Source organism: Acanthopagrus latus, chromosome 14 (genome assembly GCF_904848185.1).
Source record: "Acanthopagrus latus isolate v.2019 chromosome 14, fAcaLat1.1, whole genome shotgun sequence".
Taxonomy (NCBI): Eukaryota; Metazoa; Chordata; class Actinopteri; order Spariformes; family Sparidae; genus Acanthopagrus; species Acanthopagrus latus.
The window spans coordinates 17,136,620-17,159,987 of NC_051052.1; the positions used below are offsets into that span (position 1 = coordinate 17,136,620).

The following is a 23,368-nucleotide window of genomic DNA, read 5'->3' on the forward strand; positions in this document are numbered from 1 at the left end:
TACTCCTTTTTAAAAAGAAATTGAACTGCTAGATATCATGTTTGTTTTGTTATTTAGAGTTGCTCTTTGGAAAGGGACACTTTAAACATAAAAATGAATACTTGAAAACTCCAAGGCAACTCTCTTTTAAATGATTAAAATGCCTTTATTGTCATGGCATGATCGAGTTAGAACCTTACAAACAAACCTTGACACGTGTCAGCGCCTCTGTCAAGGAATCTGTGTGAGTCCCTCACGACTGACTACTGAACGCTTGATGGCGAAACATGACTTCGTTTCAAGGGTCCAACCTGACCATGACCTGACAACGAAAGCATTTTAATAGTTTAAAAGACAGTTTTTATCGACACCTCTCATGCACTCCCTCAAAAGTGCTCCGAGATGTTTTATTCATGAAATCACTGCGATTGAAAAAAAAAAAACATGATTAAAACTGCAATTACAGTATTTGGCAGAGAGAACTTGATGCCCGTACATGGATGCAGATGCTCTTTGTTTAATGGAGGGCCTCAACAACTGAATTTATGAAGAATGAATCCGTGTGTGATCGTCTGATGAGTTTCCTGATGACAGTCGGGTGTGAAGGAGGTCAGACGCCTCTGTGTTAAGCGACTGCGAGCAGAGTCGGATCTGAATGTTTTTTAGAACAATGGCACAGTGGAACAATGGGGAACATGCCGGTTGGCAGCACTCGGGTTGCTGACTTGTGCTTTTATTTATACCGCTGTAAGAGTGCGTTCTAGTTCTAGAAGTATAAACTTACAGAAACAATGCAGTTCATTGTCTAAACCTTCTTCCGCCCCTCTTGTTGATCCCTTTTCTTATAGATCCCTTCTCATGTATTATTTAAAGAGGTTTTCAAGTGTTTTTTTCCGCCACACTTTCCCTGGACAGCGGCTCTCGCTGCAGTCCTCCCTTAACCTTGACGTGACCCCGTCGCCGCATTAAGATGCCGCTGGGGAGCCTCTGCACTTGTTCGTGTCCTGGGAGAGGATGCTGTAGTGCATCTTGTTTTTCCTGCGCTCTGCTCCGCTGTATGCTGAAGCACGGCGCTTTACAAGCCTCGTGCATCACCCGTCAGCCTTCAAAATGCTGATATATCTCGCAGGGTGTCTCACCTGTGTGTGATGTGAGAGATTTATCTCTGAGTAGTGGCTTTGAATGGATAGATGAGCATATTTGGAATAACTGCAGCAGCTTGAGGGCTCAAACAGGGACTCAATGATACCCTGTCATACTGAAGTCTTTACTACCCTCCAGTTAAAGGCCTCACAAACCAGCACAGTTGCCGCCTCAGAATATCCCCGTGTGCCGATCTGTTGCCCTTGTTTCTCCATCGCCCTCTGAATGTGTGACTCACGGCTGCAGCCCCGACGATGCGGACCGAAACTGAGAGCGATTGTGCTCTGTAGGCATGTGGGGCAGGTAAGGAGAGAGAGAGAGAGAGAGAGAGAGAGAGAGAGAAAAAGAGAGAGGATGCTGTGAGGTAATCCTTCCTTCTGCACCAACACAGCCGAGTCCGAGCCCACGGCCAGAGCTGCAGCGAGCAAACACCCCTGGGTGCTCTGTCTGTCACCACAATGAGCAGAGCGTGTCCGTCAGAGGGTTTAATGTGCATCACATGTGTTTTATAGCTTTTGTCTTTGATTCCAGTTGCAGCTGAACATGACCAGGTGGTCGATGGCTAAATTGCCTCGACTCTAATGTGTGATAAGTAACAGTTGACTTGTTTGGAGGAGCCGGTGGTGGAAGAAGTACTCAGATCTTGTATACAAAGCAGAACTTTCAACCCTTCTCACGCCTCCCTGTTGTTTTACCATTGGCGCTGCTGTTGCAAAGACAGTGTTAGCAACATGGCTTCTGCTAGCAGCCTGGCAAATATCCAAAGCGAAAGAAATTCCAATTTGACCTAGAAACCCCTAGTTTTGAGCAGTCCCAGTGGCAAGAGGAAACACATAACAGCGGGGTAAACAGACTTTGAGAAACCACCGGAGCGCTCTCCATTGACTGAACGCTCGTCAAATACTGACGCTTTGGGGTCGTAGGTTGGGTCGACCTCCATCCCAAAGGGTCAGTGTTAGACGAGTCAGGAATTAGACTCAAACATCAGCTTGTCTTACAACCAGGACCTTTTTAAGAGCAGTGTTTCCCTGTGGTATAACCAGTAGCACTGAAAGTTTTAGCACCATGGCTGTTGCGGACAGCCTGGTTACTATCCAAAAGAAAAAAAACGACCGTAAGAATTCCACTGTGACCTGGAAACCCCCCTCTGAGTGCAATGAAAAGCTAGAATAAAAAAAATGTAGTTGTAGGTCTTGTTACTTATCGATCTAAGAATGCCGGTTTAGAACCGTCCCAGTGGTGAAGGGAAACACGTATCAACGGGGGAACAGACTGTGACACAACACCGGACAGCGCTCTCCATAGAGTGAATGCTCTTTTAAGATGAGTTTGGAGTCTCATTTCGTGAGACTTGACATTAACCTGCCGTGTGCAAGTTGGCGTGTCTTGAGCCACGTGATCTTTGCATGGTAGCGTGATAGATGCTGCTTGTAACGGGACTCTGGGGCTCAATCTGTGGCGAGCAGGCAAAGCTAAACATCTGGCCAACCGAGCCCCGCAGGACCTTGGCGACGTTAGCCTCTCAAGGACAGTTAACTCTCTCGGTCTGTGCACTACTACAGCACCTCATCTACTCACTGTGTCCAACTTCCTATCATCTCCCTGCAGCGTTCACAATCAGTCCAGACCAGGCGAGGGGAGGGAGGGGGATCTGCCTCTTGCACAACAACTCATTTCATTTGCAAAACATAAAAACTATTATCTTCTATTATCATTACTGCCCGCTGGAAGCAATCACAGCCGCTTTATCGCTCTAACTACAAAAAAGCGATCACACCGTTGAGTCATTTCTCAAACACTGACGTCTGCAGTCAGCACATGCAGAGGCTGGACTGCATGTTCATCACCTGCGAGCTGATTGTGTTGTGTTTCCTGGCCCGACAGGTCCCGTCCACGTTTTCTTATCTCAGCACCTCTGCCAGCACGCAGCAGACAGCATTATCATCCCATTCCGCCTCGGACTGCATCAGTGTTTGATTTCAGCCTGGCTAGACGCTCCCTTCCTGCTGACGCTCTGCTTTGGAATAAACAGGGAACCGATGACGACTCGAGCCGGGTCTGTTTTGTAAACATGCAGCCACATTGTTCTGAAATCTCGGCCCTGTGAACTTTAAGCGGGCGGAACAATCGTTCATTCATATGTGATAGAGAATCGTTCTGATCAGCGTGTGCGCTCTGAATGCTGTTTCCCAAACGCAGGCTGACTCTCAGGTGGTCTCATTCGTGCTACAGACCTTTCATGAAATGCCAGAGATTCACAGCGCCGGGCCTTCAACTCTAATTCATCTTGAACGGTGCCAGAGGCCATTTGACTTTCAGTGTTTACCTGCAGAGAGAGTGGGGGGAGGAAATACTGGTGTTCGAGTGCGTATGTGTCACAGCATGTCTGCTCCACCAGTCGAATATGTGCATACTTGTCCGTCCTGGTAGTCCTGATTAAATATGCATCTCACAAAATCTAGTGCTTTATAAGGAGAAAGCTGCAAGACATGACAGTTTGACCTTTAGAAGCCGGCACTTCTGCTACAAGACAGGGGATGATGCAGGCGTATACTATGTGGTTTTGAATGGCTATTTCTGAATCGTGTGTCTCAGTCACCCACGACTCATCGAGAGCCTGCGGGACGCCTCAGATATCATCTCCCCTCCAATCCATGACTGTGATTTTCATTCGGGTCCATATAATTCATGTCGGAACCCTGTGATCTGCCGCCGGGCCAAGTGTCCGCAAGACTGTGCAGGAGAGAAAGCTGGAGGAGAGCGATAACACCGCCGGCACAAAGGAGGCTCAGATGACGGGTGAAGACAAGAGAAGGGAAAAGAAACAGGGAGATGATTTTATATTAGATGGTTTACAGTGATGACCTTAAAGGCGTCGACCCCCTGAGGCATCTAAACATTAGCTCTCTGATTTCACGGACGCACTGTAACATATGAGATCTTTGTGCGAGGGCTCCATACAGGCATCCTGACAGTGTGTTTACGCAAGATTTACATGGATGTAAAGGGTAATGTTGTAGTAATATTGATCCATTTGTACAGGGGTTACTTCTTGAAGGAGCAATTTATCAGACATGGCCAGAAAACGTTTAAAGAATGACCCAACATTATCAGCAGAATTTAAAGAACTAACTGTAATGTCATGTCAAAGACGTCTGCGACCTGTTGCAGTGATATTTGCTAGAGTTAGCATGCTAACCAGTTAGCTCCTGGTCCATTGTGTCTCATAATACTGCTCTCCCGGCCCTCTGCCGATTCATACCTCACCCATCTCCGCCTGCCGCGTCTTCTCATCCCCGGGGTCATGGTCTCTGTCAGAGCCACTGTAAATCACCTCCATACTTTATCCCACGTCTTCAAACTTACGTATGTAAGTCTTGGAGGCTGTTTGGCATCCAGCCGGGTTCACAATCAGCCACGCCTGGTTGAGCTGTGCACCCCGTTAGTGACTCCCCCGTGATCCAAGGTCTCGGTCCAAGCAAACTCTAGCCCGACCGGCTCCACATCTAACCGAGCCACAAGTCGATTCATTAAAACAACCTTTAAGGTTGGGCAAGAGATCCACACAAGATGTTTTAATTTCCATTATTTTTAGAGCATTGTTTGCAGACAACGTTTTTAGATATCAAACGATGTGAACTAAAGATGGACTGAACCTCTGAAGCATTAACTGTGCATCATACTACATAGAAAAGTGAAATGCCTGCACTGTAATCCCTCCTTGTGGCCTCTGCAATGGTGAGGCAGTAATTGTTAATTCATGCAGTTTGATATTTACAAGCTATTTAGCAATAACCGCTGTGTCCAAGACTAAGTGGATACTAAAACTGCATCATGCACAATGTTTGCCAGTCGACTATAAACTGGCCTTGCAGATTATACGATCACCTTGATAGTTCGAGGTTTGATTAGAGGATGCCGGGTCTCATTGGAGTCATCAAACTGTAGTAAATGTTAATGGTTGTGTGAAGGAGTCTAAACTTGTATACATAAGAAACAAATCTCCCTTGAGTGGTACAGAGATATTGACGCAGTTCTTATATCACAGTTCAGTAACTGATATTAATTATTTCCTTATCTTGGGCAGCATAGCTTTCCCCTAGTGTGCCTTATTTTCAAGGATTTCTCAATTTAATCTTTCAGGGTCCTTTCAAGGGTCTGTGATAAATGAAGGTTCAGGTCAGTGGGCCTTGAATTCCCCCGAGGATCAGAGACCGCTTTTCATCCTCCATTTCAGATGAAACACCCAGGAACACAAAGCAGAGGAGGAGGAAATGTCGAGGGGTCAAGAAAGTGCGAATCACCTGTTTCACGTCTGCAGCATTCGGTGCCTGAACGAGCAAGCGATCTGTGCCTTAGCTTGGAGATGTAGCTCTATGTTTGTATGCAGCTTGCATATGCAAGTTGTTTTTTCTCGTCTTCCCTCTGCGAACATCTTCGCACTTGCTCGTCGGTGCTCTGTGTGGTCCTTTGTTAATATTCCCACGATGAAGCTTTGGTTTCTTTCTGATCTCCCCAATCTTTTTCATATCAGCGAGGAAGGAACATCAGACGGTGAGCGTCTTTGATGCTCAGAGCGTGTTTTGTTTATCGTGGCTGTCGCTGGATGTTATCTGCATGGACAGGAATTGAATCATCAATGCTCTCCAAAACCCACCGTCTCTCCCCACTGTAATCTTTGCAAATCCCACCACTTGTCTGATGAATTTTCTAAATGTGGCATCTCGCCCCGCACCAAACAGTTCCGTTGCTCAGTTGGTTATCAGCCATGCTAAAATTGCCAAGCTTATCTGGCAACTGGACTTTGATTTACAATACTGCACCGAAGCTCATGTTCTGAGGCTTTCATCTCTGCAGTGTCCATTCATCTAACATTGGACTGGAGCAGCGGCGTGTTTCCTTTTGAATTGATTTGTCACATTTCAGGATCCTGGTGTTGTAGAACATGTGCCTGAAACCCCAGTGGTCCCCTGTTCAGTGTAGCCTAACATTAAACCTCTGGCCCGCACATAAAGCCTCTGGACACATGTGCAACCAGAAATAAAGCCTGAAACACCGGGGCTATTGGCAGAAAATGGATCTGTCACAATTTAGATAAACAAAGTAATTATTTAATTTAATGATAAAGACAAAAATGCCAAAAACTGGTCCACTGGCCATCAAATGTGATGACTTTTGCCGTGTTTGTACAAGGGATCGCATATTTAACCAATTTGAACTAAAAGGAGATGATTGTGTTTGTCCGTTGACCATTTCTGGAGCTGTATTGTCACCATTATTGCAACATCCAGTAACACTTTCAAAATAAAGCTTACTGATAAACATTTGACTGTCAAATGGTCATAGTATAGTTAGGTTTAGGCTCCAAAACTACCTGGTTAGGTTTAGGAATCAAAACCGCTTGGTTGGGTTTAACAATCACATATCAGAAATTGCATGAAGCCTTTTGTCTACGTAAAAAATGTTGTAGTCCATTTATGCCACTACTCACAATGCCAGAGGACGGCAGGGTTCGTACGTCCTGACTGATAATGAAAATGCACTGTAAGGCGAGGACCCAAGACAAGACAATAATCCTATTTCCCAGCTAAGCCAGGGTGAGAGGACACAGGGTCGTCAGCCGTGGGAATCATGTCCTCCAGCTGTACAAGGAGAACGGCAGTCACAGCACATCAACCCAGAGCCAGCCTGCTGCTGTCGAGTGTCCCTGAAAAAAAAAACCAAAACTATGAACTATTGTGTCTCCTCTCGAGCGCTCTGCTCTCCATGGGTAATGCATGATGGATGGTGTGACATTTCCAGCCATGCTTGTTTGGGTGTTTCACAGCGATACGCAGCTCCGTTGCAGCCTGGATGCCCGGCGTTATTGGGACCAAATGAGAAGAGCGTGACAGAACATTACATGTGGAAAAATCAGAGGATAGGCATTCTCATCAGGTAATAAAACACTCCCGCCCCTCCCTGACCTTTTCAGCATGGGCACGCTATCGCCATGTGTTGCAGTGGCATTCATTTATCTCTGTGCTGTACACTGGACCTGTCAATTTGAACGCTCGTGTACTGGATCTTTCACAGCCTCGCTCTATAATGTCCCCATTGAAATCGTACAAGTCCGTCTTGACAGGAGACTCAGACAGAAATCCTCAGACAGACACACACAAGTCCAGGCAGATCTCTTATATGTAAGAGGAGCTCCTCTGTGCTGCTGACTGCACTTGACAGCACATCAGACTGTAACTGCTATTTCTATTGGTTCAGTGCCTTAAAAACCAGGAGATGGAGATCCAATATCTGAAATTAAGAGAGTGTGTGTTGTGTATTCATTATCGCATCAGAGAGCTCAGGGATGTTAGAGGCCCGACAGAGATCTGATGCTGTGGATGCAGATGAATACCACTCGAATAGCTCTAAATACTACAATACCCATGAACCCTCGCAACCACTGCAGTCAAGAAGAAGCTGGCCAGAGCTCGGGCACATTGAGAAGGCACACTGTCCCGTATGTAATGTGTACGTGACGGAAAAGTACAATCAGTGCTGTTGTTGAATTTATCTCACAGCGACCCTCAGAGTCAGCTGCTTTAAGCCTCCAGATGTTCATCATGTTCCTACAAGCCATAATCTAGAAACTAAAGATTGCACGCAACAGAATTTAAAGCTGGAATTGACTTCTGTACTTATTCATAGTGCTGCCCCGTCTTGTCCCTTTGACTATTTATTTTACTCAGGCGCTCGTCGAGCCTTAAAACTGCTGGACGGCGAACATCGACCCCAGAAAATCAGCTGCTTTTACCACCATTAATATTTTTGCAATACTCATCTCAAGAGGAGAATCCGCACTTGTTTAATCCGACATTGCATCAATTCTCTTGAATTCTGGAGGTCAGAGGTCGAGAGCTGCGTGTCGAGAGCTTGTTCTGTGACGGCAGGCGGTGGACGGCGTGGCAGGTCCTCGTATGGGAGTTCAAAGGGATCAAAATTAGTTATTAGGCGCTCGAAGGGCAGTAAATTGCCAGGCTGTAATTTCCACTCTGGGATTTATGACTTGGCCTCAAGGGGCCTTTACTGCATAGAGACGACCCCTCTTACCTCGCCAGCTAAAGGTTATTGTAAATCACACCCCCCTCCAGCCCTCAATGCCATCACACTCCCTCTCACGCCGACGCGTCTGTTCACACTAACGCCCTCGCTGAACCTTCATTTCCCTTTTCCCTCTGTACGTGTCTGCTGTGATTGCCACCGGAATAATCCTCTCCCATCTACAAGAAGCTGCTTTTTTTCCCATTCTGGTGTTGTTGCATTAAAAAGGCATTAGTGCAGTGACCAGTCCCCCCGCTGGCCTGTCACAGCACCGCAACAGTGTCATCGCGAGTCCCTTCAGGACAACAGCTCTGTTTTTCAAGAGGTGACGCTTATTTTTTTTGTTATTTATTTTCAATACTTTTATGGAAATTACTTCATATTTCACTGCAGTTGATAGATATCTAGTATACTGAAGTGTATTTGCAAAAATGATTATAAATAAAAAATGGTGGAACCCAAACTGACATTCTATAATTGAACTGTAGAAGTACAACAATTAGTCACTTCATCGATAAGCTGATTGAAAGATAATCAATCATCAACTATTTTAATGACTGATTGATTATTTTGGTCATCTTAACAAGCAAAAATATCTTCCTGCATCACTTCCTTTGTCTAACCAACAGTCCAAAACCCCAAAGTCTCTTCATTTATTTCATGAACCACAAAGAGGGGCTGCAAATATTTTCATTTATGACGCAGGAAGCAGCAAATATTTGATATTTTTGCTGTCAGTCATTAGAATAGTTGATGATTGATTATCTTTCAGTCAGCTTATTGATGAAGTGACTAATTGTTGTGCTTCTACAGTTCAATTATAGAAATCACAGGCTGAATAAAATCAATGTATTATTCGACCGAGAGAACTCAGTTATGTTAACAGTTAACTGTGAATGACTCGGCTTGGTTAATGATGCATCTACGTCATTTTTTTTACGTGTATCTTTGTGTAAGATGAGAGATACAACATCAGACGGACACTCTGCTGTACCAAGCTAACATGCGTTCCCTCTGTTGTGAAAGCAATAAACATGCAATCTCGCCTGATGTTTTTACAATAGCCCCCTGCAGCTTCACTGTGTCTATATTGAATTATCCTGCTGTAAACTCTCTGGCTGGAGCGGCTCTTTGAAGCGGCGACGGCTGCCGGTTTCTCATCTGAGAATAAAAAAGGACGAGTGAGGCTGAAAACGCTGGAGTACTCTGTATTCTGTAGGTGTTGGGGACCGTGTGACAGCAGCAGTTTGATTGTCAGCAGTCGGTGGCTGTCGGCCGTATTATTTTACACAGAAGACACAAACGAAAGGCGACTACACGGATCTGTTCATTGATAGAAGCACAATGTTGTAACGCTTCCTCTGCGCGCTCGCTCAGCACAGAGATGGTCTTTAAGTATTCAGAGCTGAGGCGATGAGTCTTGCTGGGTTAGAGCTGAATCTCACGCCTGGTGGCTGTTTCCTCGAGGTCTCTCTGGCTCCTCGGCGTCCCACCCAGAGTCTCTGATTGATCCGTCTTTATCAGCAAGATGTGGGCCAAGAATCCAGCTGGCACCGGTCCTGAGTGACCTGCTGCTGCTGTTGTTCCGTGATTGAGTCTGTAAACCAACCTGAACAGTTGAGACTCTCAGTGGGCTGAAGTCTGATTTCATTTTGAAATTCTCGCTTGCATGCGACCAGCACTGATTCTGGACACTGATTTTCTTTTCCTGTTTTCATTCACCAGCAGACGCCTACAGACTGTGCAACAACAACAATCATGAAAAATCCCATGAGAACGAACGTGTTTACTGCATGGCACACTGGCCGTGTTTATGTTAACATATGTTTTCTGCACATTTTTTAAATGATGCATGAGGAAAGAGGGATGACGGCAGCAGAGAAGGGTCGACATCAGCAGCGGAGAAAAAAAAACAGCGTGTAGAGCCGAAGTGTTTTCACATCTTACTGCGATTTGGATTTACTTCAGCAAAACAAGACTGTTTCGTGACTGAATGTTGTAAAGTTAAGTGTTTGAGTTAAGTCCTTGTTCGGTAAACGACAGATAATTAAATTCACACGGTGTACGGTTGTATTTTTCTTTTTAGTGAGGATAGTAGGTGTAAAAATCCCACCTTTTTGACATTTTGAGAGTCAATTTTGACTCAGAAAAACCGACTTTGTTGCAAAGTCTTTTACATCCACTCAGCTGAAACTATGATGGCTTTCAGACTATCACATCTTGAGGGTACAAAGTGTTGTTGCAAGACAGGACGGGCTGTGAAAAGCTGCTTATCATGCCGACTTAAGTCCATCACTGTAGGTTGTTTACATCCTGTTGATAACTGTCTCATGTTTTAAACTACAATCTTACAAATCGCTCTTTTGACTTCATTGGAAAGAGGAACAGAGGAGAGCAGCGATTTTGGTTTTCAGCTGCCTTTTACCTCGCTTTCCTGCCAGTGTTCCAATTTCCTCCACCTCGTGACTGGAACGGGTCGCCGTTAATAGAGTAAAACATCTTTTGCAGCCTCTGTTTGTCTTCCCTGGTTTAGGCTAAATGCAGCAGGTTTTTCTTTCCGTCTGATTTTCAAGCTCAAATATGATCACATTGAGATTAATCCACTTTGGTGCAGCGTCACCGTCTTTCACGTGTGGACACTTGTCAGCGGCGGGAAGTGCAGCTCCGGTATTGATGGCAGGAGGCTCATCTCATCATTTATTCATACCCGCCCTCTGTCCTGTCCTCCCTCTGGTCTCATGCTGTAAATATAACACTGTTTATCAAATATTAAAGACCCGGCAGAGTGGCGGAGCTCTCCAAAACCAAGATTTAGTAATTGAGAAAGCACAGCGAGGCCTCTGTTTGTGCTCATTGCCTTTTACTACGAGGTGCTCCCCCCCCCAAGTGTTTTTTTCAGGACACCAAATCAGAGTCACGATGCTTTCACACGCAGCTCATTAAGCTGTTTCAGACGTTCTCGTCGCCAAAGCTGTCAGAATTTGTCCAAGTAGTTCTCCTGTTCACTCGCCGCTCTTGCCGACTTGTTTTCAAACTCATTTGAGGATGCGCCCTGTTGCTTTCAGGTGACGTCGCTAATCACCCGCAGAGTTTTCCTGCGGCGTGGCTGCGAAAGATCGAGGCAGTTTTTTTTTTCTCTCTCTGTGTTACACTTGGTGAATCAGCATGCTGTCAATCACACCACCACTTCCCCTGTCTCTCCCGAGAGCGATGCGCAATTGCCCGGGTTTGTTTTTAGCCTGGAAGCATGACTCTCCCGGAGCAGCACACCTCCGTTTATTTATTTTTTTAAATCGGCTGCTGCTGTAATTTTAGCCGACAGCCGGCCCTCTCGGGGAAGGAAGCCTTGTCCACCATTTCATTTAGAGTTCATCTTCTAGGCAGACTCCACACTCACACACACTCTCTCTCACACACACACACTGCCTGACATATTGCAGTGCTAGGCATTTTGCCCAGGTAATGAGAAGTGGAGGGGGGGAGAAGGCGGTGGGGGGAGGCAGTGGTCTTTCAGGTCATGGGTAAAATAGTGCTAAAAGAGGCCTCGGGAGCAAAAAGCTCATCCAAGCGGAATTTTATAGTCATGCCCAGCTGTTTGAATGGCCTGTAAAATAAAAGCTGTGACACTGATTAAACGACCTTGGATAACACTTTGAAAGGAAAAAAGAAAAGGCGCAGATAAACTATTTTTCCGAGCCTCCTCAGCCTCCGCATGCGGTAGCTTGCACTGTTCGGATGCTCGTTTAACAGCCGACTCAGCAGTCAAAAACCTCCTAATTATCGTAAACCGCAGCTCTGCTTATGTTCGGAAACTGGGCTGCTGTTCACAGCTGGGCAGCAGTCAGCGCCGCTCTCATCACTTCCCCCCGAAGGAGTTCTCCAGCATCCCCGGGGAGCCCAACCTCTACTGGATATAAGTATGCATGTATGTGTGTGCGTGTGAGTGTAAATACTGTACATCACCCTCGACTTGTAAAACCACAGGAGAGGTGAAAGTCCACTTTAGCTGATGCGCTGAAGATGCTCTGTCACGCAAGCCTCTTCACCTTTTTTATTTATGTGCTCGGACTGCTCTCTGTTCGCTGAGTCGTGCTTCCAGCCGCGGTGCGTTCTGCAGGTTCGCTCGCTGCTCTCTGTCTCCGCCGTCCCAGCATCCCCATTCGCAGGTTATTTATGAGAGCGGCGCCCGGAGGGAGCGTTTCCTGGGAATAAGAATTCGCCAGGTTGTGTTTTTCCTTGAGAGGTAGTGGAATAAGAATAAATATCACTGAATAGAAACAAACTTCCATTTTCTGCCTTTTTCGGGGCTGTGAATAATGCAGTGTGGCCGGGATGCACTGTGGGCGGATGTCACACCTCGAGAAAGATATTAATGTGTGTTACGTGTAAATACAGTGAAATGCAACAAACAAACACAGTGTGTTTCAACTGTGAATTAGCAAGGAGGTTATTAGCTCAGATAGCATATACAGCATTAACCGACGAGCTCTCAGAGTTGTGTTAGATTTTAAAAATGCTCCTGTTTTTATGCAGAGTAAACAAAGATACATTACATTAATGTGTTTTTTAATGAGCTTGCATGTAAGATTTATTTTATTTTATTTGAATGGCACTATGTAGTTCTGGAGAAGAAATTAAAACTCAGAAAATAACTATTTGCAATATTACTGAGGTTTTTCTGAATTTTAACATAACGTGACAAACATTACTGACAAACCAAGCTGTTCTGAGAGGAAAATGGGGTGTTGGAACACTGTCGAGCTGGACAGGTGGCAGGGTCCGCCAAATGTAAACAAAGTAAAACAGTATGACACTTTCTAGGTGCTGTATTGTAGGCAACTGGACTTGTTGAAGACGTTTCACCTCCCATTCCTCAGTTTTTACTCAGTGGAGAGAAGTTTCAGTATTCTAAACTGCCTTGGAGTGTCCTCCACTGATTGCTGCTGTAGTCAGGTTGATTGCACCAGGGTGATTAAGATAAATCCTTTTCTTAATCCCAAAAGTTTCAAAGTAATGTCCGAGATCTAGTCCCGTCTATAAACTTATCCGGATCAGAAAAATATCCGATGTGGTGTTTATTCCTCCAGAAAATCTGTCTCTGCACCAGAGTCTTCCCTCCTGATCAACTGAGCAACATCGGATTCTGCATATTGTGTGTTGAAAAGCTTTATCTCGTCTTGTTTGGTGGCTGTTTGAGCCTTTGCCCTTTGATTACTTCCGATCTGAACACACTCCCGCCGAGCCTTTTGTGTGTTTGTTGTGCTTGTGCCACATTTGGCTCGAGACGCTGACGAGCTGACGGAAACATGGAGAAGTTAATTAAAGTGGGTGTCGGAATGCCAGGTTTAGTGCGAGGACGGCGGCTGCAGAATTAGCTGACACTCTTCACTGTCATTTATACCCGCAATTCGACGTCATTGCATCTGTAAATTCTCTCTCCGTGATGGAGAGATAATCCCGCCGGTTTAGAGCAGAAATTTTAGCAGATGATTTTTGTTTCACGAGAGCCCAGAATCTGTCACAGACCTGCCAGTGTGGCCTTCAGGGAGCGCCGTAGACTTTTTCTTTAACTCCATGATAACAACAATAAAGGATTGGTTGGAATGTCGCAGGTTTTAAGAAGAGAGAGTGCACGACTGGTGTCGAGGAAGTTGAAGATTAACTGAACTGTTGGAGCAGTCGCGGGGCACTGTTGGGTCTCAGAGGCATTAAATCAAATGATTGGTGTGATTAGCTGTGTTCCTCCGGGGCAGAGATTTATCAGCTCTGAGCTGCTTTTTTTGTGCCTGACGAACGTCGCGAACCCAGTTTAGAAAACGCAGACGGATTTTTTTTTTTTTAGCCTAATGACACAAGAGCTTCATTAACAGATTATTTCCAAGATGGTGTGATGATCTCTGTGGGGACACAACAACATGTTACAGGGGCTGTTTAGCATTTCTAATCTTAGAATCTGATTTTTGTCCTGGTCCACAGTTGGTCAGCTGTCGAAAGCGATGACTTGGTGACCACGCCAAAACTTTACCCCTGCATCTCTTGTTGCTATGGTGACAGCAGGGTCATGGATGTTGACCTGATCCTCCTCTACAGATAAGCTAGTCGTCACTTCAGCAGGCACGTTTCCTATAATAGACACATTTGTCCTGACAGTTCGACCTTTTTTGCTTCTTTTGTCGACCCGTCATAGTCGGGTTTTTCTCAGGTCCCTCCGAGACGTCAGGTTTCCTCCAGTGTCCCTCCCGTTTTAACAGATCTTCCTGCGTCCTGTGATGAGTCAATCACAACTTGGTTTCTGATACTCAGCGGGTTTGAAACAATGACGGACAGAGGAGCATGAAAGGTCACACAGTTCACTGCTCTGATTGGTTGTACGTCAATCCAGTTGAGGCAGATCTCCAGGTCGCCTCAGGGCATCGCATCTAAGAACAAACTGTTGTACAGGACAGTGCAGAGATGCAAAAAACAGCTATCTTCCTTCAGAATCACTTTAACAGTTTGCCCACAGAGGCACACTGACTGTCTCTCCATTCTTTGCCTCCTTCCTTTCTGTTTTCTCTCTACCAGTTCCATCATTTACTTTCTTTGTCAGCAGAAAGTGAGGGCAGATTGTCCACTAGTTGACTCATCTCAGATGGCGTCTTTCTCTTGTTGGGTTAAAATGCTAAAATGGGTTCACCAGATACACTTGGACGGCCATTAGTGTACCTGGATGGGGCGCCAAGTAAGGTATACGTGTGGGAAACACTTAATAAATATCTAGATTCTGTCTCTGCCTTGCCTTTTTCCTTCAATGTTTTTAGTAACACATTTTAGTACATGGTGTAGCTGTAATATGAGAGAGTTTCTAACCAGGCAGCCATTTCCTTTTTCTCCCTTGAAAACAGACCAAGCACCGACCGACTTGCTAGTGTCAGTCAGCGCTACACTGCATAATTGGTTGGAGGCCTGTTCAGTGATGTCCAGAAGCAAAATGCCCTTTGTGAGGGATTACCAACTAATGAGCATTCGCAAATTAGTTCCCCCAGACATGTTTTGTTTTTTTTTTTGTTGTCATCATAAAAGTGTGCTTTTCCTCACGATGGATCATGTTCTCCTCTCAGCGGTGGACAAATACATCACGTCCTTCGATTACAGATGACATTCAGAAGTCACTGTCGGCTCAGCAAGAGAGTTAATATTCCTAAAAAAAAAAAAACATAATTGATTAATTAATCTTAGGATAACGTGATTAAAGTTCTGTTTAATATGCTCTCAGTGCAGTGCGGTATTGAGAGGTCCTTGAACAATACAATGAAGTTTAATCATGTGCTTTGAAAGACGGGACTCTTGTTGTTTTGCGTCGAAGGAGACGGAGCGCATGTATCTAATAAACTGTCGTGAGCTGCTACATAATGTTCATTTCATTACAAGATAATGAAGTCAGGATCGTAAGAGCGCATTGTGATGATTTAGTTACGGTCTCAAAGATAACGAGCCAGGAAAAAAAAACATTTGGAGCCACAAATGACCGCTGTGGGCTTCCGTAGTTTCTGAAACTGCTCTCGCACCCTCCGGCTGCTCCAACTGGTTATCACAGCAGCCCGCAGCACTCGGAAATGAACTGGATCCAGAGATGCTGCGAGATCCCAAACACCCCCCCACCGCTCCTGAACAGTGATGATTAATTGGTTGTTCAGTTTTTTTACTGAGGTGTGACCACAGCCGGCAGCTCTGGCGTCCATCCCACGAGTTAAAAGAGACCATGTTACTCTGCCTTTCCTGCACGTTTTCCCCTCAAAACCCCGGCCTGTGATCACATGAGTACATCCACTTGACCCTCTGTGAAGTCTTCACTCGTAAGAAAGAGACGGAGGGCGTCGGTAGTCGTTTTGGGGGATTGTCATGCCGTAAGGTGTCTTTGTGCTGAGGATTTGTCGCTCTATAAAGTCTACGCGGATTTGTCGCGCCTCCGTAGCTGTAAGACACAACATCGCCACGCTCCCCGTAGTTTGGCTGTAACGCCGACTTATTGTCCTTGTCATCTGAAGGGCAAGATGGTGCACCGATGCTGAATCACAATGTGTGCTCAGGGTAGACAGATCGCCGGTTCTGTTCACCCGGCAGCTCCGGAGAATTTAGTTTATAATCATAGTTTTATTTTAGGTCGAGCACAATGTTGCTTTGTGATGAGCAATATACCTTGAGTGTTGTTTTTCCATTATGGATTACTTTTGTCTTGTATTTTTTTCAGTACAATTGAAGGATTTGATTATCCAACTTTCGCCAACTAATAGAACAAAGGAATTGTTTCTGTAGACTTTCTAAATCTGTGGAATTGGAGCGTTGCATCATGGCGTCTTCTGTTTTAGTTCTTTCCTTGATAAAATGTCGCAAAATCACTCCAAAGTCAACCCCATGCTGTCCAGGAGTAGACCGTTTGTGGCCTCAATTTCAAATGTTCCCTTCTTTTGTGCCTAAAATCAAACGCAGAGCATTCTGTTTATAGTGTCGACCGGCCCTAAATGAATAACGCGCCCCCCTCTCATCACTCAGGAGTCGCTGCCAGACAGTTGTGTCTCTGTTTGAGTCCTTTGTACCTGCCTGACGTGACCCGCTCAGAAGACACGCCTGCTCCGGGCCTGATTCAGCCCGGGATGGTGGGGACAAAGGTTTGATGTCTCCCCCCTGAGTGACGGGCTGTCTCTCATCCTTCTGACGGTTCTGTGCTCCGGTCGTCGTCGCGGGAGTGTAGCTCAGAAATTCCCGAGCGAGGTCGTGAAGCGAAAAAAAAAATTGCGTCTAAGGGGAAACAACAGTTCTGAGAGAGTGTGTTTGTGGTTTGGCTCTGGAGGAGCAGCGGCGAGGTTATCAGGCAGTAATTGGTGTGTAGATGGAGTTCAGGGAGTGTTTGTGTCTTTTGTCAGAATGCATCAGCAGAAAAATGGATGGAGAGAAGAAAAGGCAGACGGTCTGACAGAGGAGGACGACGACATGTCGTGACGGGCTGCTGCAGACTCAGTGGACTCAGTCGTCTGCAGCCGTTTGTTTCCCTGACAAGCTCTGAATGAGGCTTTGTGAGAAACACAGCATCCTGCCTTTCTTCCTCTCCTCCTCCCTCCTCTACCTCTTCTTTTTCTTCTCCTCCACTACTCATCTTACATTCCTCTCCTGGTCGCCTATCCTCTTCTTCTTCTTCTTTTTGTCTTCTTGAACTCCTCCTGCTCATCTGTTTTCTCTCCACATTCTTTTCTCTTCTTCTTCATTTTCCCCTCCTCTTTTGTCTTCTTCTTCTTCTCTTTCTTCATTCATCTTCCAACCATAATTTTTATCCTGATGTCCGTCTTCTCCACCATCAGCCTCATCTTTAGCAGTAGTGGTAGTAGCAGAAATATTGATACCGCAGACCGAGACGCACCACCTTTGTGATCGATGTCACACAGTCTGCGGTGTCAGCTGTTGTCCGTAGTGCCGCGCTCGTGTTCGTAGTAAAACCCTGCGGTCGATACATAGCACCGTCCTCTCTGGTGTTGTCGCTCAGGACTATAGGTGTAAATCCAGCACACCTTGCGGTGCGCCTGCACCGCTGTACAGAGTCAAATCCTCTTACACCCACAGATTAGCACTCGACCGTTCAGTCCTTCACCCCTTATTGTACGACGGGATAAACCTTTGTTCCCAGATGTACAGAGGATGTAGCACGAGTATATGAATCAGACAGAAGGTATTTTTATTCGTGCACATTAGTTGTTCTGTGTCCGCCGGAAGGGAAACCACCGACATCTGAGTGTGTCACTGAGGGACTGTAATATATTCTGGGGTCAGATTTTGACCCGCATGTGTCTGAAACGCCCCGTGGACGTAACCTTCGGTCTGCGAAAAAGCTTTTCATTTAATATTTGTTTGCTCAAAAATCCGACTTTGTTTTTGCTTTGACCACTGATCAAGTCTTTTCTCTTGTAGTATGTGATTGTGACTTTAGTTTATCTCCCCTGTATGTTTTGGTACAGGGGAGATAAACTATCACGTATTGGTGAAATGATTTGATTTAGGTTGGATAATCCAGGGGTGCCTGACAGTTTTCTGTTTGGAAGTCAAAACTAAATGTCATTGGAAGATGCAAAATGGTGGCCAGATAGAGCGCAGAACCTCTGGTGATCAGTGAATATGGTCTGAAGTGTTTTCTGTGCAACAACTTGCAGTAAAGGTTGATTTTCTTCTATATTTTCATCATCCAGTGCTTACAGCCACGTACTTCTGCTTTATGTGCTGCGTTACATCACCGTGCGGGGATGTTGCAGAGTGTTGTGTGATGCTGACCTCCCTTTCTCTCACTTCTTCCCTCTATAGGAGTTTGCTGCACTGACCAAGGAGCTGAACGCCTGCAGGGAGCAGCTGCTGGAGAAGGAGGAGGAGATCTCCGAGCTCAAAGCCGAGAGGAACAACACCAGGGTGAGGACGGCGACGCCGCCACGATGAAGCTAATGAGCTCGTCATGACCTGTTGTTTCAGCCAGATGCTTTTTTTTTGTCTCTCCCCTCCCCTGCAAGTTTGTGTTCTCCAACTTTCTTGAAAGTTTCCCAGCTTTCCCCTCAAAATTGTCTTGTCAGCTGCAAAAAAAAACAAAACAAAACACAAACAACAACTGCACAGTGTGATAGTCCTGCGTCCAGAGGAAGCTTAAGCTATCTGGTGGGTTCGGTTTTAAAGGCTGCAGAAGCACCAGAAGCAGCCGTGTGCACTGTCTGTTTCCAATTTCCCAGACATCACTTCATTAGCTCCCGCCCATTCTGCCGGAACATTTTTCCCACTTACTTCACACGGATGGCTGCTCAACGGTAAAACCAAGACCAAATGGCGCTGATGCCCTGCGGCGTCCGGGTCAAAGTGTTCTGGAGAGAGAGGGAAAACAGGGAGACATCAGCGGATCGGCTCGGTTCTGTGCGGCTGAAGTCCTGCATCTTCAATAAAACAACATTTCCCCCCCCTTTTTTTTTAAAGCAGTAAGCGCACTCTGCTGTTGACAGATAAGACTCTGTTCCATCCCACTGCTGATTAAGTGTGGATTTACAGTCTTGCACAATCTTCTCTCCGGGTGGAGGCAGAATATTTTAGCACCACGGCGAGAGGGGAAAAAAAAAACAAAAAACAAAACAGCGTGGCGCGAGGTGAGATGCGAGAAAAACAGGGTACGAGAGAAAAGTCATTTTCACTCTCTCACTTTATTATCACCTCGAATCTTCCGATGGGCAATTACCAAGCAAACTTTAATTAAAGCTTGGTTTTGTCCCTGACAGGGTTTTTACAGTTTGTAATTAAATCTTTCAGAAAAAAAGAAACAGGCATGTGCAGGCAGCCTGCGGAGCGAGGCGCTGACGACAGAGGTGATGACAGCGAGACGACTCGAACTTTATTGGTTGCTTTTTTTTTAAGATAATCATCACAGACAAATTGATGGAAGAACGCTCATGATGAGACAGAAACAGACGATCAAAGATGATGTGTCAGTTACCAAACAGAGGGCACAGTTCACCTTGTGATTGATTCAAGGGAGGACATTTAGCCGAGTGTGCAGGAGACATGGTGGCTGCGGATGAATCGGTGGGATCAGACAGACAGTCTGCATGGAGTCTTTTTCCAGCCCTGCATGCACAGGACACCAACAGGATTACCGACTGTTAACAAATGGTCCGACTCTGATCACTTCCTGCTTGGGAAATTTAACAAATTGATTTTGCACCAGGAGCAAAATGAAATTACGTTTTGTTTGAGTTCCTGTTTCTCTAATGTTTGTGTTCTTCAAAATAACTGCCTAAAAGAATGGCAGGAACTCCTGTTGTTAGTCCTGTATGACAGTGACAGTGAAGGCGGGGGAACAGCATGAGCACTGACATATTGTGACTGTTGGAGAAACTGACTGATGTTAGTCTGTTGGGGAAGCTAATAACAAGAAGCTAACACTGATACTAGCCTGTTAGAGAAGCTAACACTGATGTTAACCTCTTTGAGGAGCTAACACTGATGTCTGTTGGAGAAGCTCACAACATTGTTAGGATTTAAAGAAGCTAACGCTGATATTAGCCTGTTGGAAAAGCCAACACTGATGTTAACCTCCCTTGCTGGAAAAACCAGCATATACCAGCACCAAAACATAACATATGCTGGTGACCAGTCACTAGCAAGACCAGCATGTTGTGTTTTGGTGCTGGTCTATGCTGTTTTTTCCAGCAGGGCTGTTGGCTTATTGGCAAATAAGCTAACACTGATATTAGCCTGTTAGAGAAGCTAACATTGATATTAGCCTTTTTGAGATGGTAACACTGACATTGGCCTATTAGAGAAGAAAACACTGATGTTAGCTTGTTGGAGAAACTAGCACTGATTTTAGCCCTTTTGCTTAGTGGCCATGAATTCCTTGGCATACAGTATATACCACCAACACTTCGTCTAATCAAAGTTAAAATTTAAGCTGTCTTTTATTGTCCAAGATGGGACAAGTACTGATTGGAGAGTTGATTTTACAGTTCAGTTTATGATTCTTTAAGATATCAGTTTGAATATATAGTAGGAATATAAAAGACTACAGCCCATTGGAATGATGCCCAAACTCTAACAAGACCCTGAATTTAGCTCTTACCCTCGTCCTCGTCCATGAATACATGCACGCTCTTCTTCCAGTCCTCTTGAGTAATCAAATGATATCACCCTCTGTGCGTGATGCTTAATGTGGAGCTTTGTTCAAAACGCAGCCGCTCTCAGTTCGCCAGTGACTCCAAGCAGGGACTTGATTTCCTAACCAGTGGTTAACCACAGAACTCATTTAATCCAGCTGCAGCCTGTTGGGCAGCCCCTCAGCTGGGGGATGTTTAGACTAGTGAAGCGAAGGTATGACAGCGATGAAGCCAGTGAGGCTTTTCTGGGAAAAGAATGGAGGAATTCATTTTCAGGCTGGAACCCGAGCCCTCCGAGCAGATCATTATCTGAGGGAGATTTCATATTATGTCCTTGGACAACTTCCCTAGAGGGAATGAAGTGTTGAGATGCGGATCACCACAAAACTGCTGCAGCGTTTCCATTATCTGGTGCCGATGAGTAAATGAGAGCAGATGATCCAGATCTTGCCGTTGAGCAAGAAAGAGTAATAAATACTGTTTTTATCTGCGCTGCCACACTGGTGTTGTGTCTCAGTGTCACACCCAGGGTTGTTTACTCTCAGTTGTTGTTGTTGTTGTTCTTCTTCTTCTTCTTCTCCTGAAGTCGGCCCTCCAGCTCCGCATCTCATCTCCACCGTCCTTGTGAGGCTCCCTGCTGGCAGTTGGCTTGACATGCTAGCAACCTAGATTAGCATAATCCCTTTTGTGCACTGCTGGAAGGATTACAGTTACTTTTGAGGCTGCCTCTTCTTTCACACCTACACATCATGTCTCCTTTAATATAAAGTGCACATTATGTAAATATCTGTACATCCCTGCAAAAAACAACATTTTTCATTTGCACACTTGTTGAAGCAGCTGTAAAAACCCAGTAAAGACGGTTAACATTTTGTGGATTATGACATTTACAACTGTTTCCCACACATATAAGCTTGTTTAAGTTTAAGTTTATTTGGTGATTGTATTAGTTTTAATCCCTCTGAGAGAACAGCACCATCCGCAATTGCAATTAACTGGTGGAAAATCTGCCCTCACTGCCCTCCAGTCTGCCGGTGGGCTCTAATAATGATGATAATAAAAGTAGTAATAATCCATCTGACACACTGGTTTCATCAGTGGAATGAGACAAAATAAAGGAAATTTGAACAAGTCAGACCAGATTTAAAGCTAAACAGAAGAAAATCTCAGTCAGTTAAGAATAAAGTGCCTGAATTAGATGTTTTTGGTTCATATTTGAGCAATATGTTAATGATTTTAGTTGAAAATATTAAAGAATCTATTCAAAAATAACTAAATAAAGGAAGGTGACTTATCAAGACAAGGCAAACGACTTTAATTAAGTCAAAACATCTTTCATGATCCATTTATACTTAATAAAAAAGTTTTTTTTTTTTCCATACAAATATGAAGTAACCACACATTACTGCTATGTGGACGATTTCTGCTTTTTGATTGCTTTCTCCTGTTTTACCCCTCAGCTACTGCTGGAGCACCTGGAGTGCCTGGTGTCCAGACACGAGCGGTCGCTTCGTATGACGGTGGTGAAGCGGCAGGCTCAGTCTCCCTCGGGGGTCTCCAGCGAGGTCGAGGTCCTCAAAGCGCTCAAGTCCTTGTTTGAACACCATAAAGCCCTCGATGAGAAGGTGAGTGTGCCTCGTTCAGCTTGTATCGGTGGTGTTGTTCTCATGTGCAGTTTCCTGTGTTTTCCTGCTAATGCTTTTTGATTTTAGCTTCTACAATCACAGCCGTTTCTCCTGCCTCCTCACAGCCTGCCCATTTGTGACCTTAGCCCCTCGTGTGAAATCGCCGCCGCCTCTGTAATCCATTCATCCTCTCCTCTAAAAGCAAGCACTCATATGCCGATGGCATAGCTGTTGAATGGCATCCCGACTCGGACCACGGCTAACTTCTAAGCCAGGATCAACCTCCTCTTGTGAGCCGGCTTCCCTTTGGGCCTCAGCAGCCGCGGTGCAAGTAATTGCTCCATCACAAGAGGAAGACACTCTTGAGTTCACAGAGGAAGAGGGGGAGTGTGGGAGGGGGATCTCCTCCCCAGCAACCGGTCCTGTTAAAGGCAATAAAAAGCCTCCTAATGCTGCATTGAAGCCACAGCGGACTGTTATTGTGAGGCTGGAGGAGGACAGAGGACGGCTCGCTCTGCAGCAGCAGCAGCAGCAGCAGCAGCGGGGCTTCTTCTCTGCTCTGCTAACTGACCGGCTACGCTGGAACTTAAACAGTTTCCAGTGGGGAGATAAAGATCATAATACAATGTCCGTGTGTTTGTTTTTTACCTTCAGGTCAGAGAGAGACTACGGGTGTCACTGGAGAGGGTGTCCGCCTTGGAGGAGGAGCTCACAGCAGCCAATCAGGAGGTGAGAACTGCCACAGGCAGTGGATGCTATAATACATGTAGATCTTCTCTGTGGTGTCCTCAGTGATGGATGGATGGATGGATGGAGGGCTGGATGGATGGATGAATGAATGAATTGTAGGATGGATGGATGGATAGATGATGGACGGATACATTGCAGGATGGA

At 45.4% G+C, this 23,368-nt stretch overlaps 1 protein-coding gene across 8 annotated transcripts in view; it reads left to right on the forward strand.

Moving 5' to 3' along the window:
- The window catches only part of ppfia2 (PTPRF interacting protein alpha 2), a 164,525-nt gene that overhangs the window by 100,708 nt on the left and 40,449 nt on the right, over positions 1–23,368 (forward strand). For all 8 annotated transcript variants that reach the window (XR_005078784.1, XM_037120932.1, XM_037120934.1 and 5 more), the window contains 3 exons: positions 18,529–18,630; positions 22,310–22,474; positions 23,129–23,203. Coding sequence is in view for 7 of the 8 variants with exons in the window: in XM_037120932.1 (XP_036976827.1) it covers positions 18,529–18,630; positions 22,310–22,474; positions 23,129–23,203 (342 nt within the window). In the remaining variant the exon portion in view is untranslated. The remainder of the gene's footprint in view (positions 1–18,528; positions 18,631–22,309; positions 22,475–23,128; positions 23,204–23,368) is intronic.